This window comes from Brachyhypopomus gauderio, chromosome 13, assembly GCF_052324685.1.
Source record: "Brachyhypopomus gauderio isolate BG-103 chromosome 13, BGAUD_0.2, whole genome shotgun sequence".
In the NCBI taxonomy this organism is placed as follows: domain Eukaryota; kingdom Metazoa; phylum Chordata; class Actinopteri; order Gymnotiformes; family Hypopomidae; genus Brachyhypopomus; species Brachyhypopomus gauderio.
Window position 1 is genome coordinate 2,116,649 of NC_135223.1, and position 27,871 is coordinate 2,144,519.

A 27,871-nucleotide genomic window follows, 5' to 3' on the forward strand; every position below is an offset into this window, starting at 1 on the left:
GTGCGCTTTTTAAAATCTTAAAATCTTTTTAAAATCTTAGCCAATTTGTTAGCTAAACCAAAAAGATCTACACATGTGTTAAGACTGCAATATAAGCTTTGCTCAATGTCATAGAATCCCATGAGTCTGTTGTGGATGTAATGGATGAGGTTAACCCAATAACCATAATATATACCTATAGGGTAGCCAGACCCTGATTTATTTATCTATAGATCAAAACCAGGTTTATATGTCAGTTTATTACACAGCTCTTTACATATGTAGGTCGAACATGGTTGCTGGTTTAAAGCTTGGTCAAATTATTGTACATATCTTTAAATATATGTCACAAAAAACATTCACAGTTACAATTTACAACAAAAAAAGAAAAGAAATGTGATCAGAACTAGTGACTAATATTTTGCAGCAAACAATTTATTGAGTTGATTTATAATTGCCATAACTATCATAACTATGATAACTGTCCGGTTAGCAACAAATAACGCTGATTTATTGGCAGCGTGAGATGTGAATATGTTCAGCTACCGTTGATCACTCGTGTAAAACTCTAGTCCAAGAACGTTTGGCCTGGGTGGTTTAGAGATTTACCTACATTAGTGTACCTGGTCCACATACAGTGCTCATTATTAAACCTATGACATGTTGAGAAGAAAAGCCACTCTCTGATGGTTTAGTTAAAATGTGGTATGGTACCAGTGCTGTACAGAATCTAAGCTTGACATAAGAGCATGTGTATGTGCTAACAGAGATAAATTAATTCATTTGATTTGCACATCACAGAATGATAACTATTCCATCCTCCTCCATCGCCCCATACGGCACCATCAGCTGCTGCCGCAGGTCTGAGTGCAGTGATCCGAGGATATCGTGGGTGCTGGAGCTGATCTGTCTGATTGCTGGGCTGCTCTGTTTGAGTGTTGCACTGCTCTGTCTGAATGCTGTGCTGCTCTGTTTGAGCACTGGGCTGCTCTGTCTGAGTGCTGGGCTGCTCTGTTTGAGTGTTGCGCTGCTCTGTCTGATTGCTGGGCTGCTCTGTTTGAGTGCTGGGCTGCTCTGTTTGAGTGCTGGGCTGCTCTGTCTGAGTGCTGGGCTGCTCTGTTTGAGTGCTATGCTGCTCTGTTTGAGTGCTGTGCTGCTCTGTTTGAGTGCTGGGCTGCTCTGTTTGAGTGCTGGGCTGCTCTGTCTGAGCGCCGGGCTGCTCTGTTTGAGCGCCGAGCTGCTCTGTCTGAGTGCTGTGCTGCTCTGTCTGAGCGCTGGGCTGCTCTGTCTGAGCGCTGAGCTGCTCTGTCTGAGTGCTGTGCTGCTCTGTTTGAGTGTTGGGCTGCTCTGTCTGAGTTCTGGGCTGCTCTGTTTGAGTGCTGGGCTGCTTCTATACTGCTGCTGCAAGGTCTTTTCCCTGTGCAGTGAGCTTCTGGGCCCAGGGTAACCGACATGATTCAGACATGGCTGTGAGCGACAGGACGCTGTGGAGTATGTGGGCCCATGGCGCCTGCACTGATCCTGGACCTGGTGAGAGTGGCGGGGGGTCATCTGAGGACTGAAACGCTGCAGCGATTGGCTGATTGCTCTCTCAATGACCAGGTCTGAGTCCGAGTCGCTGTCATAGCCATTAGCTGCCCATACATAAGCTCCCATAATTACAGGGAGCCCCGGGTAACTCAGAGAGTCCTTGAAATCTATCACGTGTTTAGGGTCAGAGGTCACGCTGCTGCGAGTCCTTACATTGTTGTGCTGGTTTGCTGGTTTCACGGTGATGATCAGGTTGTAGCTGTTAGCGACCATCATGTCCGTCACCTGATCTAGAGACTTGCCCTTGACATCAATGCCATTGACTTCCAGTACCTGGTCATTAACGGCCAGCAGCCCCGTGCTCTCTGCTAGTCCTCCAGGAACCATGCGTGAAATGAAGATGCCCAGGGCCTTCTCCACACCACCGGGGGTGACTCTGACAGTGGTGCCGTCACGGATGTAGAATCCCAGAGGCCTGTCTGAGCCCTGGTGGTACAGACGAACCCGTCGGTGGCATTCTGGCAAGATGTCCACATCAATTACTGAAGAGACGGGCCGGAAGTTCTGTGGAGCGCCGATCTGAATGCGTGATCTTCTGTGACTGACATCTCCGCCTGCTCTCACAGCTGACTTCTTTCGCCTTGTTACGCCATCTGAGCTGATGTTATCATGGTCAACCTCCTCTGCAAAACACCAGCGTTTGGAATAAACCAAGTACGTTCACTATGCTGCAAAAGACCTATAGGCCAAAATCTGCTACATTAAATAGTTTAATGATATTGATAAGTAAATGCCACAAAGCTTACTTGAGAAGACTAAGTTAACACATGTGATTTGTGTTAGGTCAAGAGTTCTGATTAAACATGAAAGTAGGCATACCACAAGGGACCATAAGGAAATTACACTCAAGTACACATAATTCTAGACCAGATAAATTACTTCCTACTCCGGAAAGAGAGACTACGAGCACAAACACATGCCCTGATGCACACACAGATATAACTGCGTGACAACATATCACTAGAGGCAGAAAACAATATATGGTGATTCTTAAAGTGATTTTAAAAAGAAACACTTTGTTTAGATCTAATAACATTAATTAAAACGTGTTATAAGGATAACGTTGGGCATATCATGGTGCAGAAATCAGCAATTCGATTCTCGAACCCTTTCTGTGCGACGGAAAAGTCGCTTGCCTCCACGTTACAGTACTAAAAAATCTTCCCTCAGTTATCTTCTTTGATGGGACAGCAGAAATATAAGAAATGGAATGACAGCAACGGTTGGGGACGTTAAAAGGGCGCACATGCACATGCGGTGACCCGGTCTGTAGGCCTACCCCGCTGCTGAAGGAATATTCGTAGTAGCGGCTGGGTGGTAGACACAGCTTTGATGAAGTTATCGTCATTATTTATTGGCAGCAGCTCGCCATGGACATCTGCATAGCTGATGAAGACCTCCGTGTGATACAAGTGGTGTAAGCGCAGGATTAACTGGCGAAAGTCTTCGAAGACTCCCGGCTCGTAGCGATCGAGAGAAAACCTTCTAAATTCTGCACCGAACTTTGGGAATAGAGAAACCGATTTAGGATATGGAAGAAAACCCAATTGTCAAAACAACTGTACACGAAGACGGATTTATATTTATATAGCCATTTTCATTAGATGGAAAATGAAAGTAAATATATTTTAAAAATCATAATTTAATATCAATTAGATTAAATATTCTGTAATTTTTGTTACACTTAATAGGCATCGATCTGAGACGTCAAGGTACAATTTTTGTGCCATTAAAAACATCACAGACCCTTATGCATAGTCACTTGTACGTAATTCTTACACAACTATTAGGGACACATAAAAACCAAAGTAAAAGAAAATGTAAAAAGATTAGAATATTAAAGCGACTTTTCATAACGTAAACTTACTTTGCTTTTTACCTCGATGGCTGAGCAACAGCGCAAAGATACGGACTTGCTGAAACTCCGGATCATCTTCTGCTCTGAACAGGATCTGCGGCCAGCAAGCTCGGGCGGAGACTCTTGACTTGTCCCGCGCGAGCTGCAATTAGCCCACACGCGCTACACTTCAAGGGAGGAACCCCGGCCTGTCGCACGCGCCGAGGAGGAGCACGAAGGGCACGCACAACAGCATCATCTATCTCCCAGCGCTTCATTCAAATACCTCCTCAACGAAGTTAAAGCTTTCCCTGCAATTTACTTTTATCCTTCTATAATAAATGTGTAGACACAAATAAAAGTGAAATCGATTTATTGCAAGATTACATACATTTTAAGTTTGGGAATATTTCCAAATTCTCCCTAAAGTTTTCTTATAGTTAAACTTGACAAACACAGTCACAAATGTATCACAAGGATCATTGAAATTACAGTTAGGCCACGTGTGTTTAAGAATACAATTTAGTGAACGGTATATGAATACAAGACAGTAAGTTTATGAACATAGCAATTAATACAGTATATGGATATATGAATGAGCACAGACTAATTTTATTGTCATTCCATTTCAAAATCTAAAAAATTATATACACATCCTTACTAATATTAGCAGTATTTCAAGTATTTCTGATAATTACAACATAGCAGAGGTGTGCTGAAAGTTAGAAAACAGAGAAACAATGTATAATCAAGTTGACCAGGGAGAAATAGCTATTTCAAATGCTCACTGGTCCTCACTAAAGTAGCTCTGCTCCTGGCTGGGGCGGGGAGTCTAAGATGTGGCCATAGTCTTTACTTCATGGGGAGGTTGTTCTCCACGGATAGCAGCCAGAGCATTGCTGACCATCATCTCCACCATGGCCTGAATGGTCTCCACCGTGTGTGTTCCCATGTGAGGTAAGACGATCACGTTCGGCAGCGAGAGTAAGGGATGATCTCTGAAAATCCCGCATGAACACGGCAATGACAGTGAGGTTCTATATGGAGGCTACGTCACATCACACATCAAATACATCACATGAATAACGCATATGTTCAACAAAGCATATGTTCAATATGCCTTCTGATGTATAGTCAGATCGGCCACATTATTGGTAATTCCTTCAATGCACCAACCAGACCATCCATCTGTTTTCATAGGCACACCTCTCCTACAGGTGAATTATTTATCTGTATAATTCCAGCCTGTTCCTGATTGGCTACCATGCACAATTTGTCATCTGTCCTCCCCGAGCTGCTGACCCCCCCCCCCCCCCCCCCCCCCCCCCACTGCTGAGCCGAGAGCGGTCCGTCATCCAGAAACATCCTCCCAACAGTGGTCCCGCGGCCAGATCCCGACCACAGACGAAGAGCTGGAGGAAGACTAGCGCAAACTGTGCATGGCAACACATCCCTAGATGTTCCACTGGCTGGATATTTTGGGATGTTGGACCTCCCTCGGCTCGGCGACGGGGCTGCAATCTGCAGCAGCGTTGCGGTTTCCGACACGCTCACAGCAGCTCGGCGGAGACACCAGCTTTGCAGAGTCACTGGTGTGTCGAGAGTGTGCTACTAGTGTAGCGTTGCAGGCTGCCTCCATTCAACAGTCCTGTGGTCAGAGACCAGCTAGCAAAGTGTGCACGGCAACATGCACAATCAATCTGTGACGATACACCAGTATAAAATGCGCCAATAACAATAGCGCCACTTATTACGGTAGAGACTGACTGTTGGGGGAAAGCACAGAGTGTTCATAATACAAGTGTATAGAATGAAACTGTTTGTTTACTTGTTGACTGATTGATTTATGCCCCTCCCACCTTCCCTGTTTGGGGGACCTATAAGGCTCATAGCTCATGAATCAGTGATATATGAAAACCTGCAATTACACAAAATGAAGAATATCCAGCTGTTGGAGTAATGTAGCTGTTAAGTGGAAGCAGACAGCGCCCCCTGGGGGTGAGGCTGCTGAACCCACCTGGGGAGAGGCTCTGGGTATGTGACGTCCAGCGCTGCAGCGCGTATGGCTTTCCTCTGGAGGGCATCTACCAAGGCTTCCTGATCCACAACCAAGCCTTGAATAGAAATCATAGAGCTCCTGAATACAGTGCACTGAAAGAAATCGTGTCTTCATTTTGTCTTCAGTCTGTTTTTTATATTTATTTAACTGACTGCAACATATTATGTCACATTGAGCCCCTATTTGACAACAGTAGAATGGATTATCTAGAAACAGAGGAAAATCTAATTAATTGCCAGTGTGCCAAGGGCAGGCTGATGCACTAAATCCAGTTAAAACACCATCCAGAAAATGCTCAACGATTTTCCAGGTTTTACTATGAGGAACACAGGAATCCTCTGGCACAACCAACCCATTGGCATGAATCTTCTCTCTGAAGACAGCAAAATAAATTGGGCTAATCTCTGATGTTAGTAAGGCATCAAACAAGCAATCAAAAGCCAATTAAACAAATGTGTGTCTGAACTACGGACATTTTGTAGTTCTACAGGTCAAATGAAGAAGACGAACGTACATGTCGCGTGTATTTCAGCTGTCTGGCTACATTTTGTAAATGTCATATTAAATGATACTAAACCGAACTGAGGTGAACCTCTGTGCTGCTCTGCGGTCTTACCTCTGCTGATGTTAACGAGAGTGCTGCTGGGCTTCATCAGGGCCAGTTCTTTAGCACCAATGAGATGGTGCGTGTGAGGAGACAGATTCACCACCAGTATGACGAAGTCGGACATCTGCAGCAGGTCCCCGATCTCCTCACAATACTCCGCTCCCACGGCCTTCTCCTCCTCCTCGCTCCTGCCACCACAGTCCAACGCTGTCGTTTAGCTTCATGATGCCTTCAGATATCGTCTTATTAGTTCAATCTTAGGTTTGATGAGGGAGGGGGGGGGGGGGGGGTTTGAGTCTAACCTGTCGAAGTGTATTAGTGCAGGACATGGCGCCCTCACCTGCGGTTCCTGTTGTGGTACAGGACTTTCATGTCAAACCCCCGCGCCCTTTTGGCAACCTTATACCCTATTCTTCCCATTCCAATGATACCCAGCGTGGAACCACTAACATCGTTGCCCAAAGATGACTCGGGCAAATATGGTTCTGATTCACGGTACTTGGAAAAGTTATACCCTGCAAGAAATAAATTCCCCTTGTTTTTTGAGGTAATAGAATGTATGAAATCTGAGCACTAAGTTCTAAAAACAGGAAAAAAAACTGTTAAGGAATCTCACCTTCCATAATTTTCCTGGCAGATGCTAAAATCAATGCCATGCCCATGTCTGCTGTGGCATTGTCAACAATCCCCGGAGTGTTGCACACCGTCACCCCAAAGCTGTTGATCAGAGGAATATCGAGATGGTCCACTCCCACACCACCGTTCACTACAACTTTCAGTTTGGTCAAGCACTTTAAGAGGCTAACGTCAACTTTTAAGGTGTGGGCCCACACAAAGACAGCTTGGATCTTGTCTGCGAAGTCCTCTTTTTTCTCACAAAAGTTCTCATAGGTGATTATTTTGAAATGCTTCTCGATGCATGGCGCAAAACACGGGTAGATGCCCAAAGGTCCCAGCGTGGTAGCCAATATACACGGTTTCTCCATGATCTGTATGTGCAGATTCAAACGCAAATATTAGACGTATTTCAAAAAAATGCATTTGCTTTTTTTAACGAGAAAACGAGTGATCGGTATATGTGCAAGTAAATATGAATAAGGTTGTTCTATATTATGACTACAGTCGGGCTATCTACATTTGTACAACAACAAAACATAGTCGTTGCATTTGAATGACAAAACTTCTGGCTTTCACCAGCACATCAACAGCAGTCACGCGAGATCGCGGTGCAGCCACGCACAGTTCAGAAAAGAGTGTTACAAAGTGTGACTCTCTCACCGTTTGGGTCTTTTCGTCCTGTGGGTTTGTGGAACTGAACTGTGCAAGACGCTGAATAGACTGTTTATACCAACAGAAATGGTTAATCAGTCGTATTTTTAAACGAAAAGATAGCATTCTGAACTGGAGACCGAGTAGTTAAATATTGTTCTTTCCGTCACGCCCTTCGCGCTTGAGCCTCCGTAGTGAAAAGTGAAAGGTCATTTACACGCGGTTCCTCAAATAGCCACAAGGAGGCGCTAGAATTGCATATTACTCTACTAAACGGCACGAAGTGTCCATCTATAAGTTTTTGACATCGTGCACTGACCGAGCATTTTATTGTCCTGTTATAGTGTAATTTTAAACATTTTGCACTCTTATGATTTTGCCTATCGTAAATTGCTTTTACACTAAAAACATAGGCCTGATTATGTCAAACATTTCAGAATTTTTTATTATTTAATACTTAAGCACATTAGTCAGATGTACATCTCAGAATAAAACACGTTTGTAAAGTGTTACAAAAGGGTGTTTAATGAAGGTACGCTAACTAAAGTGAACAAGCCAAGGCCTTGTATTGTCAAGGAAGTAAATGCGTCGTTATACCGTCATTAAATGGCTAATCAGTGACTTCTTCAGTTGATTTTGCTTCCCCGCAGACAGTGTATAACGTGCGATGGCTTCTGCTCATTTATCATGTAATGGCGACGTCCTGTAGATCTGCGAAAAACCAGAGCATAATGCCGGCCAGCGGGTGTCTGAGCTCGGCCTGCCTCAAAGCGCCGGAGCGCCTCGCGTTCTGCCTGAAACTGCCGAGCCCATCCGGTCCTGCTGACAACGCCGAAGCCCAAAACAACCACACTGAGCGTTCACTTCCGAGCACAGTGTTCTTCAGGCTCCACTGACCGCTGGAGATTATTGACGAGAGATTTGCGATTTGTGAACGGGTGTTTGCTTTAGTTAAACAGCTTCAGTTATATATTTCATAAGAATCATTTCATAAGAATCATCAATAACGTACAAAAAAGGGTCAAGAGGACATATATATTATTGTAACTTAAAATAATATTTTGTATGTGTTTCTTAAGTAAGAAAAGAACACTATAGCAAAATATAAAGAAAAAAACAAAAACATTCATCCCACTTTAATCCACCAGATCCAGGGGACAACGCCAGGTTGTCCTAATCTGTTTTTTTATGGCCTTGGAACTTCCTGACCCATTGGCCTCTGCGTTAATAAAATGGGCACTCAGGCAACGATATGGCCCTGACACTTCCCTGGGTTATTTTTAGCTCGGTTCCAATTAAAAACAGCCCATCGGTCCTTGGGCCACGGCTAAACGATAGCTCTTCTCCTGTGCCTCGCTAGAAGCCACCAGCGTAGTGTGGAACACGAGGCAGCGCTCCAAAAGCGCAGACGCAGGAGATAAGCCTCCGCGAATGGATACTGCTCACACTGCACATTTTACAAACGAGGTCCCCCCAACAAATGATTTCTGCAGTAACAGCCATAAGGAGCAAAGTGACACTTTAGTTAAAGTTCAGTAAAGTTCAGTAATTAACATAAAAATGAGGCAATTATTATTTTATAACTATGGTGTTTATGATTGTATGGATAGGCCACCGCGCCTACTGTTGAAGATTTAGTGGTCTTAGCAGTTCTTCCAGGATTGGTTCGTATTGATTTGTTATTTTCCATAAACCTATGATACTAATTCTTGTGTATGTTAATATCAAGTAACATGGTCTCATTAATAGCATTGTTTTAAAGTAAATACATACTCAGAACAATCACACAAAACATTTAAGTTTACATTGATGGTTCAGTTAGCAGAAACGTGCTAACACACCTACACTGTTAATAACGTGGCCTTTAAAATAGTTTAAAGTATGATTCAAACACAGGTGATGGTGCTCTTTAAACATACTAATGTCCCACAAAGCAAACATAATTGCAATTATAATTAACTCTAGAGCAGCGAGCCACTGTAATTACTGTAGTATTTCAATCCAGAAACATGACTGAGGCGACAGTGTGCCAGAATGCTGAATGAGCATAATTCACCAACCGGGCTGTTTTGTGAGGAGTAATCGAACTGTTCTCTTGCCTTAAAGTCAATCAAAAGCATTAGAACTCTGATGTAATATGCCACCTCCAAGTGTTTTCAACAGACATTCACTCACGACACAAGATGGGGTTGCACGAATAACTAATTTCAAAGTCAGTATTGAATGCTAATAAAATCAGTTGCTAGTTATTCGATTATTGCTAATACGTATTGGTTGTCAATCCTGAAGTAAGTACGCTCCTGATACAAACAGAACGTGGTACCGCAAATCGATTGCATCACACTTTTAGCACATCTTCTGTTTTATTTTAACCAAATCTCCCAGGACAGCCCAAAGTAGCAAGCGCGTACACATGGTAGTTGGACAGTGTGACACAGAGAGGTCATCGTTCTATCAAAACAGCAGAACACCTCACTGCAGTGTTCTCGGTCCCCATCACAGAGCTCCGGTACCAAAACATCACCTGTTTACCCTTCCTTTATCACCACATAGCAGCCGCTAGTAGCAACCATCACCAGCTAGCATCTCTCCTTAAATATATTTGGCACAAACTTCTCTGACAGACACCTGAAAGTTCCTGTCATGGGTCAAACAATGATGTGAGTTGCTGGAGTTGAATTGTGTGTTCACCACAGTGGAGCACAATGTCAACGGTCTCAGTCCTTCACGTGGCATATCGCTCTTTGTGGTTGCACTGTGTAGCCGCTAAGCTTTTCTGGCCATACATGGACGAGGGGATAATTACGCGGTCTCTGTGCAAAATATTAAGATCACAAAAACATCTTGAATACTCCTACTGGAGGCCTGGACCAGCATTAGAAATCAGCACAGCAACCTTAGTACGTGTTGCAGGAAGTTTTCCCAGGACCTTGATAAAATATTTGTCCCTGCTAACATAGTAGGTGGTCAAATAACGCGAGCCTCCCATTGATTGGCATTTCATCTGTGATGAAAGCACACATGACATTAACAAAGTACACACTGCGTCCTGAACACCATCCTGGTAATCCCATTACAAATGTTTAGGACTCCCTTCTTCTGTTAGGCATAAGGTCCTCATCATGATGTCACTGAAAGCTTTTGAACTGAAATATTAAAAGAAACAGATGAAGTCTTGGTAGTTATGCAATGCCAGATGCTGTCATACTCAAGAACGGAACTGTTTGATTTTGACATTTTCCAGTTCCAGACTGGGAAGTTGGTGGCTAATTCTTTTGGACTTACAAAGCCTCACTAAAACACAAGGACAGGAGGTGACCTGTGTGCATGTGGTCTTGACAAAGCAGAACCATAACAGAACCACAACAGAACCACAACAGAACCACAACAGAACCACAACAGAAGTGGTGCATTCATTGGGTGTATAATGATGACGTTCTGGCGAAGGACCCCTCATCAATCTCAAACCCCATATGTGGGGGTTATTTTTAGATCTAATCCCTGGATTATAACAAAGTGGGGCTTTCTGAACCTTAAGGGCTCCCAATCTCACTCCAGCACTAAACAAACAAACAAACAAACAACCTAATCTGAACGTCCTGATGAAATAAGCCAGTCGTGTTCACGTGCGCTCTCGTCAGACTGAAACATTCCTGGGTTCAGGATCTGTGTTGGTGCACGCACTGCGATGACTTATCAAAACCCCACGGCCGCAACCATCTGTGTGACGTGTACGGAGCAAATGGCGCTCATAGCATTTCCATCACTGGATATATCACGACGGAGTGGTGCACGCGCTCAGCTAATGAATGACTGTGAGTTTTCAGAGAGGCTCCTTTGAGCTGGATGAGACATTTCCCCTTTATCCAGTCTGGAAAAGTTGTTTCTGCTGTTTGGTTTCCACCAAGAGAGCACTTCTGGATATAAATGACAACAAATGTGATGAAAACTAGGCATGAATCTAGATTTGCCCACTCATGATTCTAAACTCTCTCACGTTACAGTGTGAGCACAGACTTCCTGCTGTATTCACTGAACAGTCAGCAGTATTCTCCAGGACCATTTGAGCCCACTCATTTTAGTACACACACATACACACACATCCACACGCACGCTTACGCACACAAGTACACACACACATTCACTGAACAGATCATGTCATATATATCGCATTATAGATTTATGAGTAAAGTAATATAACAACTGCAATGGAATTATGCAATGGCTGAATTGTGGGAGGAGGCCCGTGTCTGGACTCGTGTGTCCACCTGGGCTCCTCCGTTCATAGTGGTGTCTCCGTGAAGACTCGTGTGTCCACCTGGGCTTCTCCGTTCATGGTGGTGTCTCCGTGAAGACTTGTGTGTCCACCTGGGCTCCTCCCTTCATGGTGGTGTCTCCGTGAAGACTGGTGTGTCCACCTGGGCTCCTCCGTTCATGGTGGTGTCTCTGTGAAGACTCGTGTGTCCACCTGGGCTCCTCCGTTCATGGTGGTGTCTCTGTGAAGACTCGTGTGTCCACCTGGGCTCCTCCGTTCATGGTGGTGTCTCTGTGAAGACTCGTGTGTCCACCTGGGCTCCTCCGTTCATGGTGGCATCTCTGTGAAGACTCGTGTGTCCACCTGGGCTCCTCCGTTCATGGTGGTGTCTCTGTGAAGAGCTTCTACTCCCCCACATCCACAGCTCCTGCCTCACATTCCACTTATGGATGATCAGCAAAGAGGACCAACATGTTCCACTGCCAAGGAGAAAGCGTCCGAGATCTCTGAGTTCTTTTTCCCTTGCAAAGACTTAGAGTCACTCACTTAAACCACATTTGATTACCTGAGGGTGGCATCTGCATCCATAAAATGACCACTAACATTCTGCTTCTCATCATCAGGTGCAGGCCACATATAAGCTTTACATCATCTGTCTGATAGCAATGTTGCATTGATAACGATGCTTATTTATTTATTAAGCTGTTGTATTGTAATTAGTATGAGAATGACTGTGTGCTGGGTGGCGGTTAGTGGAGTGATATGTTTCTTCAGGGTCTATTACAATGGTGCTGTGGGTTACAGCGCCTTTGTGGTCAACCAAGAGTTAAGACTCACCGTCAGAAATAAACGTAGATCCTCAGTCAACAGCGGGGTGTATTTACTCAAGGTGCTTTATTGATCTCTAGTTTACTTGTTCTGTCTTCGTCAACATATGCTTCCTACTCACTTTTAACCAAACCCAACTGTCTTCGATTCCCGTGCTCGCGTAGTCTCAACCCTAAAACACTCAACTTTCATATATTTCCCCATCATTTTAGCAATTACATTTTAGTCAGATTCATATGGGCTGGGTAACAGTATTTCAGGGTAACGATAATTAACATTAGTCTGTATATTAATAATAGCATTGTACGCTTTAATATTACATGTTATAACATAAGTATTCTCTAATATACATAATTGCAGTGATCATTGTTTTGTTGAAGTCTTGGCTCCTACGACCATTCCGACACGGTTCTTCACTAGTTTTCTTCACTGGTTTCTAGTTCCTCCTGACCTCAAACGGCTCTCACTTCTACAAAGACAAACGACCCAACCGCAGCGGGTTACATCCAATTTTCTTTTAAAAGTCACATAGCTAAGACGAACGGCGTTTCGCCGTGTCCTTCCACGTACGTGTCGGTAAACTCGGTCCAAATCTCCTCCGCGAACCACTCGCGTGGACATTTAAATTTGCCGCGGCGCGCGGCGAGTGCGCGCGATAGGAGCGGAGCGGAGAAGAAAGACGCCAGTAGGTCGCGGCAACGTTGTGCCATCGACTTCACACAATATGTGGGAGCAGAACCGCGGCCAGAACGTAACTCCTGAGTTTTTATTTGGTAGCTTCGTCTCCTCGACACCCGCAGTATGTGAAACGAAGCGCTACACGGCGAACTACAAAGGCTGAGGCCAAACAACTGGCTTTTATTTTGACTGCAAGAATGTGCGCTGCCTCGAAGACCGACAATACGCCGATTTCGCCAACAAATGGAAGATCGCGACTCCCGTAGCTTTCTGTGGACGTTACAGCGCCGTTGTTTTCTTTATTTACTCTTTTAGACGCCATGGATCTTTAAATTTGTATTCTCCTTCCCCTTTGCGATTCCCCGATCGCATGAAGAACAGAGACTGTGCCGACCAGGATAAAACATTCTCTGCTACCTCGACATATTGCTACCAGGGATTTAAATAATCACGTGTTACAACAACGGGAACGTAAAAGATTTCATCAAAATTAATGTGTCTGGTTGATTGTTAATTATTTCAATTTGGAGAGCAAAATGAGTAAGGAAAGGCCGAAGAGAAATATCATTCAAAAGAAATTTGTAAGTGTATACTTAACGTTAAATCATTTTGCCCTTGCTTATCTTCTTAGGTACTGTGCCAACATTTTAGAATAATTATTAATGCAGCCTGATCGTGTTTGTCTATTGTCCTTTATATGTCAGAGAACAGACTACCGTGTTTGTTTGGGCCACCAATTTTTTTAAATGACCGGTGTGGTCTAGGAGACACGGTTCCGACCGGTGTGGGCTAGGAGACACGGTTATGTGGCTTGACTTTGGTTTTCAGACTAAGGACGGATTGGCAGACCGTAAAGTGGGTCTCGCAGTTGACCCAAATATTGCTCTGCGCGCGCGCGCGCGTGCGTGCGTCTGTGTGTGTGTTAGCGTGTGTGTTAGTGTGTGTATGTGTTCAAGTATTCTACACAGTCACGCTTCGCGTCTGGCGTTTCCGGGTTCTGTCCCTTGAAGCAGTGTTGATTTAGATTTGTCGATTTGTTGTAATTGTTTGCAGTCTCCCAGAAGGTGGTCCCGGTTCGCCTCGTGGGTCACGGGCCGCGTCAGGGGCCACTAGTTCAGTTGTAGAGTTGGAGAGAGGCTGACACACTTGCTCCCACATCAGGCTTTTGATGTCACTTGAATTTAGCTGTTCGAAGCAGATTCACGGTCTAATTTTGTTTGGGGTGCTGAAGTGCTAAATGCATCCAGCATGACGATTGACTAACAGAGAAGCTTTTTGCAAGCAAATCTCCCACGTTCTACAAATATTTTGTTTTCATCGAGCATTAACCATATGTATATGTTACACTACATATACACATTTATTTTAAACCGAATCAACAAACTCATTGTTTTCCGTAATTAGGTTTAAGACAATTTGTCATAGCACCATTCGTTGAGGGGTACACAGAAGACAGGTCACACCTTACATATGAAGCATTGTTATTTCACATTGCTATTTTAAAGAAGACCAACTATTGTAATGTTTATTTGAGCATTAAAAACCAGGAGGAGTAAAACCTGCAGTGTTTTCTAGCATATCTATAGTATCAAGACTATATAACCATTCTAAAATCATAAAAGACAAACTATACAAAGAGGCACAAATGGCTTAGTTGTCAAATATACTTTAAGCATTTTTAAGTCATGGTGTTTCTCATGATGTTTTAAACAATGGCCAATTCACAGCTCAAATACTGAAAGACTACAGTCTTGACTTCAGTGATACTTGCTAACTTGTGCACAAATAGTCAAGCATAACAGAAGCTTACTGACATTGGCTCTTTGTGTGTTGGGCCTTACTGTGAGGTTAGCTGGTCATAAAGTGTAATTTGTTGAGCTACAGTGGACTAAACCCAGCTGCTGTTGGGCTTTCAGTCCTATAAAAGAGCCTGTCAGTGTCTGTGTTATCAGCACACAACTGGCAAGTCAAGTTGCACACCCACCCACACACGCACACACAAATACACCGACAATGACACGTCGAGGGCCTCAAAGCTGGCTTTGTCTTCCTGGGTGTCAAACTTTGTATAAGGTTATGGGCAAATCCTCTACCACACTGTTGGTGGCGTGCGATATGGATGTAGACTTTCTTTGTTAAGCGGTCTGTCATATATTCTCTCAGAGGTTGGCTAGCTTGCTATCCCAAGAGCCGTGGTTGGGATATTCTCTGCGGATCTTTCTCTAGATTCTCTCTGGAATACTCTCTTTAGATCTCTGTAAGGTCTGTAAATCAACCACAGTATGATGAGAGAGAGGGAGGGAGAGAGAGAGAGAGAGAACAGGGGCGCTTCTTTGAAAGAAAAATGACTGCATCTGACCTAATTTTACACTGAAACTGAACATGTATACAGTTCCTGAAGAACAATGTGCTTGGTCACTGAACCAGCTGAAACTATCCAGACTTGATGATAGATCCTCCAATTCAGCACTTGATCTGTCCTGGACTTTGAATAATCAGCCTCGTCCAGTTTTTCGCACAGGAGTCAGGCTGCTTTGTGCTTGCGATTATGTAATCTCCTGCAATCCACCAAGAATATTAACACAGTGCCATTCAGGACTGTGAAAAAAAAGTCATACCTGTCAAGCTGGCGTTTGTAGTAAGGTTGCCGTGATTATGCTGTGTAAACAGAACTTCAAGCCGTACAACTCCAGAGCGCGGAAGGCATAAGATCCCAACCGCAATCATTTGGACTAGCATGCTGTTATGTGTCCTTGTCTTTCAGAGTCGTGCCTGTTTGATTTATCTCATTAGCTATTAGGGTTTCCAGACAAACGCATATATTATTGTTTACAACCTAATTCATCAGTCGTAACACAGTTGTAACCACAGCAGATTTAGTGGAGGACCTTAGTACCTTCCAACTTATCTCTGACCGCACCTTGCAGAAATATTGCGTTCTTTTTGTTAAGCGGGACCTGTAGTATTGCCACTTATCTCTGTGTTGTGGGGAGAGTGGTACAGAGAGTGGGCGTGTGCCGTAAACTGGATTACGCGTCCCACACCACTCTGTTCGTCCCAGGAGGTTTGAGGACAGCACATCTATATGTGACAGTTTGAAAATACGACAGATCCTTTTGTCACAGCCAGACTCTCTGCACGGAGCAGGCACACGCAAGAGCAGGACGTCCAGGCCGGCTAGCGGCCTCTCCACCAGTGACTCCACACTAACTCAGAGAGCAGGAGGGTGGAGTTACGTTTCTGATGCATGCAACTGTCCCATAATGCATTGCAAAAAAAAAAAAAAAGCACTGCACCCCCACATGATCGAGACACCTGCAGTCATAGTAACGCGGGAGGCGTGGTTAGGTGTGACGCTTCCGCAGTGTGATGATAGAATGTTTTATTATTTGTGTTGACAGTATATTTGGCCATGAAAGTAAAAGTTATTGCAATTCCACTTTTTCCGTACACTGATACAGTAATGGTTCCTTGATCAAAAATTAGCTATTTAAATTAAATGTGGTTTGGAAACACAAAATGCATTCCATGTGGATTAATATAGCACTGCTAGGTTTATACATGAACGTTAGTTCATGAACACTGTAACGTGTCATCCATATTTAATTGTTTTTGTTACACTACAACACCAGTGTGTGCCAGAACTGAGTGGTGTGAGCAGAAGTGCAGGTGTCATAGATGAAACAAACATGTAAAGCCAAAGTTTCTGTTTGTCTGATGTGTGAAAATTGGACGCAGTATTCATCTGTCTATTGTCTTTGTCCTCTGGCAACAGTCAGATCAGTTCCAGAAAGACAATCTCTAAGGGGCCTTTAAATAGGTTAAATTATATATCCATACCGCATCTCTATCAATCAGCAGTGATGAAAACCACCAGTTTCTATGTTAAATCTTCTGTTGATGTTATCAGCAGATAAGTACTTAAATCTTGCCATTTGCAGGGGGACGATGGTTGAATGTGTCAACACCAAAGCTACGCCCTCACCACACAAGACCAAGGCTTTACGTTTCAGTCCCCTTCTCCCATTACCCCAAAATGGGCCCCAATCTTTTTGTCTGGGCTGCCTCTCCTACACACACACACACACACACACACACACACTCCCCCCACTCTGATGAAGGATTAGTACATACTTCTTCATGACATTTTTTCTTAGACAAGTAGCTTTTCATCTGTCTCTAAGATCAAAGGGAGCTGGACAACAGGAGACTGATGGCATGTTGATATATTTACAGTTTCCCTCCGAGGACTTCCAAGCTACTTTCTTCCCCCACGACCCCATGTGATTCCGTCCTCTGGTCTCACATACCCTAAACAGACCAGTGGAACCTTGATAAATAGCATCAACATCAAGAGGCTTATTTTTAATGTGTCCCAACATGCTCGCTCTGAGTATTTGAGTACTAGGCCCAGTCAAGACGCTCATGAACTGAATTGTATCAGTAGCATTGTGAGCCAATGTTTTTCATATCGGTACGTTTTTCGTACAGGTTCTGGTTTTGTAGTTCTGAAAGCGCTGATTGGGCTGGGAAAATGTCAAGCACCGGCCTGGTTAATATCCCAGTCCTTCAGGCAGAGTCCGTACGGTCGGATTCCCCGTGACACCATGCCTCTCTCTGAGATCTTTATCCGCTCTGTATTCGAGGCAGGACAGATACAGAGGACTCGGAGAATGCAGGGGGCTGTCAGAGAGAGAGAGAGAAGGAGAGAGAGAGAGAGAGACGTGCGAATGAGGAAATGGCCAGGCTGACATTCTTCCGTCGTCATGGTGCGGGAGGGGGGCTTGTCGTGGGGTGGAGCTGTGCTTTCTTGGCTCGGCCTGCCACCATCTGTCTGTGCTGCCAGGTGTGTGTGTGTGGACGGTGCTGTCGCCGGGGAACAAAGCGTCCTTGATAAGCCCCCCCCCGACGTCCAGAGCAGCTCCAGGCTGCCGCACGGCAGGACCCTCCAGAGTGTTGCCGCTTTCGTGTTCTGACGGGCAGGGACGAGGGCAAGCCGGGGCCAGACACGGCGCAGGCACGCCCCGCCACGCCCCCGCAATGTCCCCACAACGCCCCTGCAATGCCCCGCAATGTCCTGGCAATGTCACCACGATGTCCCCGCAACGTCCCCACAACGTTTGAACATTTCGTGTCGCCCTTGGTATTGTCGCGTCCCGCCATCTTTTTCATTTCGTATAACGACAGAACGTATAAATAGGACCCGTGCGAAAACTTTGATTTAACGACACTTTCAGGAAAATTGGCGAGCACCTGCTTTGCGGCTGATGTCACCGATAGTGCAGTTTTGATGTCGGTGAACGCTCACATGCCTTCATCTTTGTTGGAGATTGAGGACTTCCCAGAGCTAAAGAAATTAGTGTTTTCATGTGGTCTTATTTCTCTGTGCGATCGAGTGTGTTTACACAACAGTTTTCATGCGGTTCCTTTGTGTCTGAACTCCATGTGCTTAACATTACCGTTAGTTACTATTGTCATGAGGCTTTCTGACATTGCAGTGTGTATGCAGGGGTTGATATGGTAATCACACTGGCGTGTTACTGTTGGGTTACTATAATTGCAATTGTCCTTTATGGACAATACCTGTGATGAGGGTCTATATATGTCTGTAGATTTAGAGATACCAGTTTAGGCCTAACCAACCGGTGTAGAAAACAAAATAAAAAAAAAAGCTGCAGACATTAGCATTATGTTTACATCATTTACTATTAGTTACTATGTACAGTTTTAATGATCCCTCAATAGTCCTGACAGCCTCCTGTTAGACCCGAAAGGTCCTGATGAAGCTCTGGTGCCCGCCCTGCCCACGCTTAGAGCGAACCATGACCGCAGGGTCCCGCTACAAGTCCGTCCTGCCACTCGCCTGGCCAGGCATGCGCTGCTGGATATCGCTGTCTTCCGAGTGACAAGAGCCGCGGGGGGTTGCGGGCTCCCTCCGAACATTTCCAGGAGGATACGTGCCATTCGCGCATCCAGATCGCTGCGGCTGTCACATCGCAGGGGAGAAAGCGTCAGTTAGAAGAACAGGCTCTAACTGCATTCCAGGGAAGCTGGCAAAACAGATAAAGGAATTCTGAAAAGGAAGTAGACGTGGCGAAGAGGAAGCGTGGTTTGTGAGATCGCGCACGTCTGTGAATAATAGGACGAGCACTGCGCAATTATGAGAACACGCTCAGCAGGGTGATCAAAACGACGTTTCACCCTGTGCTTATAGAGAGAAAATGGCATCTTCTGCTGATTAGTCGAACGCTTTCCGTAGTCCTTGAGGGTCGTGTCCTCACCAGCCTCCGTTGCTCTGAACCGGAGGCCAGACACAGCTGTGCTGTGGAGCCCAACTCAACCCTCCTCTCTTTCTGAAGCCATATTGGGGTCTGCTCGATGTTCCACAAGACCACGAGTGAGGTTAAGATGTTGTGTATTTCCAGACGAGGTCTTCAAACAAAAGTGTGCGTTTTCATTTGGGCAAAAACAACTTTGTTTTGAAAGGAACCTTGATGTTTGGAGTAAAGGAGACAAATACTCACTGAGGGCCATGGTGGAAAATCTGAGCTCTGCTGAGCAAGCTGCGAATTAAGGGTAACCGGGAGTTCAGTTTTACAAGGAACAGGCAGAAGGTGAAGAAGCTGGCGGGAGTGTCCGGGAGTTTTAAAAGACGGCCGGCGAGCTCCAGTCCGAGGAACGTGTGTGACTCCAGCACACAGCAGCTCACCCACAGGGGAATGCGTGTTATGATAACACCAAGTAGACGTGTTATGGTAGCAGTCAGTGTGTACAGTAATGGAGAGCTCTCAGACGCATGCCTCCTCACCGTGCCGCTTCTGAAGACTTATCCACGCTATTTATAGATCAGACTTCAGATCGGTGGAGGCCTTCTGTTTGTTTGTTCAGAGCTCTCATAATTTTTTTCCCCCCACTACACTGCTTTTTGTCATTAAGGCCATATTCTATAGTCGTCTTCCACTTCATTTGTATCGACTGGGTCTCGTGTCGAAATCATTGGCACAGCGAAAACAAAATAGGTCACAGATTGGTTCTGCTTAGCGGATGTGTTTTCTGTCTTGGAGCAGAGCAGGTATTGGGGTTTTCTGGTCATTTTTCTTCAGCAGTGTTACATTTTCGTGAATGCTTTGTGAAAGCCACGTTACGTAAATTAATTGCAGTTATTAGCCAGTCAGTATTAGTCATCAGCTGATATCAAGATTTTGATCTTGGAAAAAAAGCATTAAGATGAATAAAGACAGCCTTGTATTTTCAACTAAAATTACGCAAATCTGAACTGGCATGTTAAATGATTCACTTCGTGTTAAGATAATTGTGGTGACATATAATTTTATTGCAGACATGTGTAGCCTAATGCTGTAGTTGAAAGTAAATGTGTGGAGAAGGGACACAAAACCAGACCTTTTGGTATTGTTCTTCAATTGTAATGTACCAGTCTTGTAATGGAATATTAACTACAGGCCCTGGTTTAGCCAACATTGGGTACAAAAACATTTTAGCAACACAGGTGACACAGACATTCCTTATGTCAAAGTCAAATGTATTTATATAGCGCTTTTTACAACACATGTTGTCACAAAGCAGCTTTACAATCGTATGGGTCCAGATCCCTAATGAGCAAGTCAGGGGGGACAGTGGCAAAGAAAAACTCCCTGAGGAAAAACTCCCTAAATGTTAGGCTATACTGTCAATGTGTTCCTTTAATATTGTCAGTTGTATAATAATCATTACACTGCTTCATTCAATATTATGAACTACAATCCAATTTTACTCTTGTGTAAGGTATTTAGGACAAGGGAAGGCAGGATTGTGATATTAATTAGTGGGGCCCTTCAAAGTTTAGATATAATGTCTTAAACTCCAGATTGCTTGATAATTTTGTACCTACATTTACTCTACATTAAAAATAGTATGCTTTATAAATAATCACAGCTAATTCAGCAAATGCTAGAATGTGGAACAAATTTAAGTAGTGTGAACGGATCTCTCTACAATGTTCTATCAGTTTAAATTTGTCTTAAGCGCTAGCTCTCTACTTTGAGTTCCAATGTACTGCTGTTTGTTTTCCATGTAGTTAAAAAAAAGGAAAGATCTCTTTTTTTACACACACACACACACACACACACAAACCAAACAACATTCACACACAAACCCAAACAAATAAACAAACAAATGCTCGCCTTTATTTTCAATAAAACACTTGTGGTCGAGTTACTAGTATAGGCATAAATGCTAAAATACTTAGCATTTTGTATCTATGACATCACTGCATAGGTTTATAAGTGTATAAGGTTTATAGGTACGACACAGACGTTATTGACGTTTTGATTTGTTTTGCAGGACGATAACGATGGGATACCCTGGTCGGAAGAGCGAGTGGTCCGGAGAGTGCTCTATCTCTCCCTCAAAGAGTTCAAAAGAGCACAGAAAAGCAAAGTTGACAATGGCACAGGAATCATTAACCGTGAGTAACCCCGCACCTCCGGTTTGATGTGGCTGCTATTATAACGTTGGTGAAATATCGGGTGGTCGAGTTGCATGTTGAGCGTACAACATGCAACTGACCCGTCTGTGATGCACATGCTGCATTTTGCTCTGGGGTGCGTCGGTTGGTCAGCTGTACATGATGATCAGGAAAGAAGGCGGAAAAAACGGACAGCCAAACAGCTTTTGCTGTTTTCTGCCGACTTGCTCTCCTGTTGCGTTGCGGCGCGGCCGGTGCTGGCCGGTGACGTCAGCGCTATGTGCACGTGCCTGGCCCGCCCGTGACGTCCTGGACAACACAGGACAGTCCAGTCTGACTGGGGAGCGTTTATGTGTAAACAATCACATCTATATCAAATGTACTCGTAGATGTACCCCCTTTATAAATCACATACATGTAATCCCCCAAATAATTTTACGATTTAATTTTAATATTTAATTTTTTTTTAAAAAGCAAACGTGTAGATGTAATGAACTGTAGCTATTTTAATAACTTCTTTACACATATTGCATTACTATCTAACACTTGACAACTCTGAGAGGGTAACTGATGTGACATTTTACTGCATTACAGTGCGGCTGAGCTAATAATGCACATGAAAGTGACTGGTATTCCCAGAGCCCCCGCTGCGCAGTCGCGCCGAGTGCTGCACGCCGCAGTAGGATTCTGACCTTTGCAGTGTCTGGAGAAAAGTCCTTTCCTCGTGCATCTGCACATTCATCTGCAATTCTGGAGCTCGAGATCCACCAATTGTATTTCTAGTGAAACAGGGGAACTCTAGTTTATAGATGCAATAAACGCGATCGAGGAGCAGCACGTAGGGTTTAGGTCTAAGGAAGGACGACTTTGTCGCTGCAGTTATAATTGAAAACATTCCTAGATGTCACCTCCTTTACACGTTATGTAAGGGAATGCTAAAGTGCATAACCCTTTGAATACTAATGACTTCATACCGTATAATGAGATTCAAACCAATTAGTGAGACATTAAAAGTATTTAGAAACGTTTATGGCTGGGATCGAGTATAGCGCGTCATAGCAGCACGTGTCGAGTTTTTTTTCTCTTGGATGTCTGTCGCGTTCGCCACATTGCGCTGTTGTTTTTTCTTCCTTTATTTTCTCAGCCACTCGCCGCCCCATTTGTATTATTATTGTTCCCCTCGTGATCGCTCCGAACATGCGCTACAGAAGTAAATTATGGCCTACATAATGCCCTCTCTGTATGGGTTTCGCTGGCTGCCTGTGTCATTGCGCTCTAATGGGTGAACTCTGTGGCCTGTGCGTGCGCGTGCTGCCTGCCGGCCCGCTCGCGCTCTCCCCGGAGAACCCGTGGGGCTACAAACGCAGCCCGCGAGCTCCGGCACCGTGCACGCGAAGCGCAGCGTGCGCGTATTTTTGTTGTGGTTGAGCTTTCGCCGAGTGACATCATTCTTTTCACAAAGTGACCTAACCCTGCATATAATAAAATGTTTTTACTAAAATATGTATTTACTAGTATATGTATGTAAATATTTTTGATTATGCATTGATTACTCGAAATATTTCTATTTCACAAAATAAAAGAATTTGAACTGTACACTGTAATATAGATTCATTATGCTTAGTTATATTTAATAAAACTCGCCGTCTAAAGTAAAATGATTCTAGCGCATTTCGAGTTGACGTACAACTCTACGTACAGTTGAAGTAGGCTGCTCGCTTTGGGCGAAATCTTAGATAAAAGCCGGTGACTTTATTGCTTGCGGTTTCACATTTCGCAGTAGTCTCTCGTTAATCCTCAGATTGCAGGTTTTGGTAATTCAGGTACATTCCATGTTTGTCCTTTGTTATTGAGTATTAATATTTAACCTTCATTCGACCCTCACAGCTCATATATATTTTACCATATTTCTTCAGTTTGAACAAATGCCTCTTAAATGCACTGCGGTCCGAGACACCTGGACACTTAAAAAGAGAAGTCATTCTTACCAACAGCTCCACTCCGTGCTGTCAGGAGGCATGGCTATGAAATCAGCAGACATTCTGACCTTACGGAAGAATACAGCGTGTACAATCTGACAGCCAATTACAAGATGGTTGCCAAAGAGCCCAGGTTACACAAGGACTCTAGCGAGTATACTGTCGCACAGAGCGGTGTTGGATTCTAACTACAGACGAGCATTTGATATTTTAGTCAAAACATTTGCTTGAAAATCGCCCTATGCTTTATAAGTAAAAAAAAAAAACACAGCAGTAAAGGTGTTAGGAAGAATGTCTAATGTCAGGAAGTATGGGCAGATGTATTATTACCTGCTCTTCTTCAGCTAAGCACTTATATTGGCGTCCAGAATTCAGCATGGAAATGTACGTATTCCAAAGTGTATTTTAAAAGATACGACTCCATCTAATTTAAATATCCCAACCCATTTTAGCCATTCGTTCCACAGCAGCGGCAACCATGTGCAGTAAAAAAAGACCTTCATAAATTTCACAGTGTGTGAGTGCGTCAGCCTTGTGCTTATGCCAATAAAGGAGAACACAGTATCCACCTGTCTACTGTCAAACTCATACACATTTGTAATAAATGGTTTGACCAAATATTACTTACCCTCAAGTATTTGGGACAGTATTGTTGCTTTTAAACTCACCATTTACAGTTGAGTTTAGCAGTTACTCTGCTTGACGCTCACTTGCCCATGTGATATTCTGGGCACAGTTACACACTGGGGTCCCTTCTGCCTGCCTGTTCAGTTCATTAACTGCCCACTACCCCATTCATCACTAGTCAGTTTCTGACCACAGGACCACCATTAAGTGGTTAATGTTTGGGGTGGTGGATCACTCTCAACGTGGCATTAACACTGACATGGTAGCTGGTGGTGGGTGTTTGCTATGTTTCAGTGTCACTACTGGTTTAAGATTTCCCCAACGAAAAGTACTGTTCACATGTTCAAACGTTCAACGTTCCATGGTCAGAAACGGATGAACTGTTGATAGAGAATGCCTACAAAACTGAGGTGACAGTCAAGCTGTGAACTAGCTTCAAAATGAATGGTGAGTTTAGTTTAAACCCACCTGGTGGTATGTTACTAGTGCCGCGCACATTTGCTGGTGGCCCAGACAACGCATCATCAATTATAAAGAGATCTTGTTGAGTGTGTCACTCCAAAGGACCTTTCAGGTATGTAGATCACATAAGATCCCTCGTTTTCCCGACATCCTTGCTGTTTTTGCAGGCTTTGCCCTTTCACTTCATAAACCAAAACATCTGATCTCAGCTCTCGGGAGCATTTGGCTTGGTCTCACAGCTGTGTGGAACTGAGAACATGAGGACGTGTGCCAACTACTGCTCTGTTTTCTCTTCTCCGTGTTTTTTTTCTTCCCTAAGTGTGTGTAAACAGCTGCCCTCTGAACCGACGCCGTGTCCCCTTTCTCTCCCAGGGTCCTTTGCGAACGGCCACCTCGGTGCGGCGGGGGCTAAAGCGTGCCTGTTCACCGGCGGCTGCAAGGCGGAGAGGCCCCGGCGCGCGGCTCAGATCAACGGTGGCGGAGGTGGCGAGTACTCAGGAGAAGGGCCCGTACGAAAGAGGTACGCTCGCTTTCATCTCCGCGAGCCGAACGGGAGTCGAACCCCCCCCCCCCCCCCCCCCCCCAAACATTCCATTCTACTGATCGCACCGTTCGCCTCTTTCACATTACAGCCACTCCATCTCAGAGAGGGCCACGTGTGGGCTTTCATCTGCAGCCGGAGGTTAATGGGAACCCGGGTCGGCCTGTGTATTCACGAGAGACAAGCGGGCCTGCTCATGCCCGCGTGTCTGGCTGGGCTCAACCGCGGCTCTGTGAAACCCCTCCACTGCTCATTAAGCAGAGCAGCGCTGGATAATTGCCCGAGTGGTGGCACTTTTTGCTGGGCTACGATATCGCAGGCTCCCCCCTCCGCGCCTTCTCTGCCAGATGATTAATTCTGTAAGAGAAGACTACATCACTGCCACGCAAGGAGAGAACCACAAAGGCGCAGACTGGCACACCTCTTTATGTTGGAATGCCCACGCTCAATAATATTTATGGTGTCAGAGAGTCTGGCTGCTAATCTTTGACTCTCCCTTGAGTGCAGACCTGAGTTGTCATTTAGAACCATGTAAGCTACTCTGGACAGTGCTTAATGGATTATGCCTATAATGGACTGTGGTCCAAACAAAAAAAAAAAACATTTTTTCTCTCTCTCTCTCTCTCTCTCATACTTCAGTTATCTCCAATTTCCAATCATTGTAAGTGCCTCCCTGTACTACACAGCATTAGCATTAGCAATCAGGAGGTGTAAAACCAGGGCAGACGTCCTCTGGGCCGGGTGAGCTCCGCCTTTCCTGGAGCTACGAGCTAATGGCTCGTTATGCTAACCACTGCTAATGCTAACGGCTCGCCGGTGTGACATGCAGCCATGTCGATCACTCGTCTCTGCCAACCAGCTTGGCAGTAAAAAGAGAGCACCCCCTGGTCCCCTGGTCAGTGGCAGAGCCAAAGGGGTGGCAGGTGGCAATTGCCACCCCCAACAGAGCCCTTGCCACCCCTACTGCCACCACACTGGGGTTTTAATTTTTAAGAGAAAATATTAGTTTTCTTTCATTCATCATTTGTATATGAACTCCTCTAATAAACCGTTGCTTACCCATTGGCCACCCCTTGAAAAAAGTCTAGCTCCGCCACTACCTTTGGTCTCCTGGTCCCCTGGTCCCCTTGGTCTCCCTGTCCCCTGGTCACAGGGCACATGTCCACCCTTGAGAGTATTTACAAGCGCTTTGTCCTGCTCCACCTGTACATCATGCACTTCCGGGTCACGCACACCTCTTGATCTACAATTGTCCCCTGAGAGGCAAGATAGCACTAAAAGAATCCTCCAGATAGTATTGTTTTTACATTGGTTGTATTAATTCATACATTAATGTATGAACATTAGATTGAAACCAAATATCACATGCACCTGTAGACAGTGAGGAATACACTGAATTAGAGCGTTGTTCACATTACAAGCTGGATTGTTCTGATTCAGGCACAGAACATTCATAACTGCAAGTGATGTGAATCTGTGTTTGATAGAAAGAAATCTGACTTACATTTTCACAAATGATTCATTGTCAACAAGAAGCATCGTTTTTTGTCAGATGACTCATGGTTTTAAAACTGCAAAATGAATGCATTGCATTTTGCTCTGGTCAACATATCGAGGTGAGAATGTGATACAGTCAGACACAGTCAGACAGACAGTCAGACAGACAGACACCTGCTGTTTTCACAGCTACAGTTGTCACTGCTGTTTCTCTCCCTCGTTGTTGTTATGACGACTACTACGCATACAGACAAACAGCCACATGAAATCCGATATGACCGTTCACATTCAAAGTGCATGGCCATGAATTTAGGACAATACGAAAGTGACTCTGATCTGATTTGAAAGATACTGGATTTATGAGTCCACACAGCGCTGAAAAAAATCAGATTTCAGGTTGGCATCAGCCACTTCAGGTTGATAATGTGAACATAGCCTTAATATAACAAAGTCTTAACAAAGATGGTGACTGAAGCCTTATAACATGCCCTCACCATGAAAGTGAGCACACGCGTGCACCACCTTCTTCCTGTCCAAACTTCCTGTCCGAGTATAATTGTAAGCAACGCCATTTTGCCTGCTGTTTGGATAAACACACTGAGCACTGGCGGTGTGTGTTGGTCTGCCTTGCTCCATCACAAGGTGGTGTAATCTGGGCCATGCTGGGTGGGGCTTGCACATGGTGGAACGTTCGTACAGAGATACACTACAAACAAGCGATAGAGATATTTGAATATTCCTCATGAATATTCCTCGTTTACTGCTGAATATGGATGGACACCCGTATATCATCATACAGTGTTGATTACGGCTCCTTTGTTTGTTTATACATGAAGAGCCTGGTTGTGCTGGATATAATTTCAGCACAGCACAGCATAATCTCATTGTAGCCACAGTATAAACATTTGTGGTCAGTCAGTGATGTAAGAATACGTAAATCACCGACAGCCAAATGATGTTGCTTGATGTTAGTGGAGAATGAATTGGAGTCCATCAAACTGCATTCAGACGTGTTAGCTTTAAACTGGCATTCCTGAAGTACTGAGAATTGCTTTGATTATGGAAAATACATAATGCACGCAATAGAGAATATGAATATACGGAACGTATATGGGCCGAGTTTAGCTGGGCTGATGTTATGCACATTTTGAACAACGTAGCTATGGTGGTGCTATTCTTGAAGAAGAACAGACTCACTC

The 27,871-nt window shown here is 44.4% G+C and overlaps 3 protein-coding genes and 1 long non-coding RNA gene across 7 annotated transcripts in view; 1 reads left to right on the plus strand and 3 right to left on the minus strand.

Moving 5' to 3' along the window:
- Nucleotides 1-191: 191 nt before the first annotated feature.
- On the minus strand, nucleotides 192-3,540 carry pard6ga (par-6 family cell polarity regulator gamma a). 2 transcript variants are annotated; one of them, XM_076970812.1, is made up of 3 exons: nucleotides 3,437-3,540; nucleotides 2,849-3,071; nucleotides 192-2,192 (listed from the first exon to the last, which is right to left on the minus strand). In XM_076970812.1, the coding sequence occupies exons 1-3, from the start codon at nucleotides 3,500-3,502 to the stop codon at nucleotides 775-777; spliced, it is 1,707 nt and encodes a 568-aa protein (XP_076826927.1). In that variant the 5' UTR covers nucleotides 3,503-3,540; the 3' UTR covers nucleotides 192-774. The 2 variants fall into 2 exon arrangements, with proteins under 2 accessions (XP_076826927.1, XP_076826928.1); XM_076970813.1 differs by having other exon boundaries at nucleotides 3,449-3,530.
- A 222-nt stretch (nucleotides 3,541-3,762) lies between these two features.
- LOC143473708 (putative 2-ketogluconate reductase) lies at nucleotides 3,763-8,160 on the minus strand. Of its 2 annotated transcripts, none has more exons than XM_076970815.1 (6): nucleotides 7,939-8,160; nucleotides 6,689-7,061; nucleotides 6,413-6,587; nucleotides 6,082-6,260; nucleotides 5,424-5,520; nucleotides 3,763-4,404 (listed from the first exon to the last, which is right to left on the minus strand). In XM_076970815.1, exons 1-6 carry the CDS (start codon nucleotides 7,942-7,944, stop codon nucleotides 4,239-4,241), a joined length of 996 nt encoding a protein of 331 aa, XP_076826930.1. In that variant the 5' UTR covers nucleotides 7,945-8,160; the 3' UTR covers nucleotides 3,763-4,238. The 2 variants fall into 2 exon arrangements, with proteins under 2 accessions (XP_076826930.1, XP_076826929.1); XM_076970814.1 differs by lacking the exon at nucleotides 7,939-8,160 and adding an exon at nucleotides 7,351-7,529.
- A 4,950-nt stretch (nucleotides 8,161-13,110) lies between these two features.
- jarid2a (jumonji and AT-rich interaction domain containing 2a) overlaps nucleotides 13,111-27,871 on the plus strand; it is a 31,540-nt gene continuing 16,779 nt past the window's right edge. For both annotated transcript variants that reach the window (XM_076970205.1, XM_076970206.1), the window contains exons 1-3: nucleotides 13,111-13,683; nucleotides 21,443-21,566; nucleotides 25,007-25,154. In XM_076970205.1, the coding sequence (XP_076826320.1) occupies nucleotides 13,639-13,683; nucleotides 21,443-21,566; nucleotides 25,007-25,154 (317 nt within the window). In that variant the 5' untranslated portion in view covers nucleotides 13,111-13,638. The remainder of the gene's footprint in view (nucleotides 13,684-21,442; nucleotides 21,567-25,006; nucleotides 25,155-27,871) is intronic.
- LOC143473299 (uncharacterized) lies at nucleotides 21,561-23,630 on the minus strand. The gene is made up of 3 exons (XR_013120502.1): nucleotides 23,555-23,630; nucleotides 22,259-22,345; nucleotides 21,561-21,875 (listed from the first exon to the last, which is right to left on the minus strand). It is a non-coding gene; the product is annotated as an uncharacterized LOC143473299 (long non-coding RNA).

Coding starts and splice junctions, on each gene's coding strand:
- pard6ga (XM_076970812.1), bottom strand. CDS start 3,502: ATGATCCGGAGTTTCAGCAAGTCCGTATCTTTGCGCTGTTGCTCAGCC. Junction 3,072..3,436: donor CCATCGAGGTAAAAAGCAAA/GTAAGTTTACGT, acceptor CTATTCCCAAAG/TTCGGTGCAGAATTTAGAAG. Junction 2,193..2,848: donor AATATTCCTTCAGCAGCGGG/GTAGGCCTACAG, acceptor GGTGTTTTGCAG/AGGAGGTTGACCATGATAAC.
- LOC143473708 (XM_076970814.1), bottom strand. CDS start 7,467: ATGCTATCTTTTCGTTTAAAAATACGACTGATTAACCATTTCTGTTGG. Junction 6,261..6,412: donor TACCACAACAGGAACCGCAG/GTGAGGGCGCCA, acceptor CTGTGGTGGCAG/GAGCGAGGAGGAGGAGAAGG. Junction 5,521..6,081: donor TCTCGTTAACATCAGCAGAG/GTAAGACCGCAG, acceptor TTTCTATTCAAG/GCTTGGTTGTGGATCAGGAA.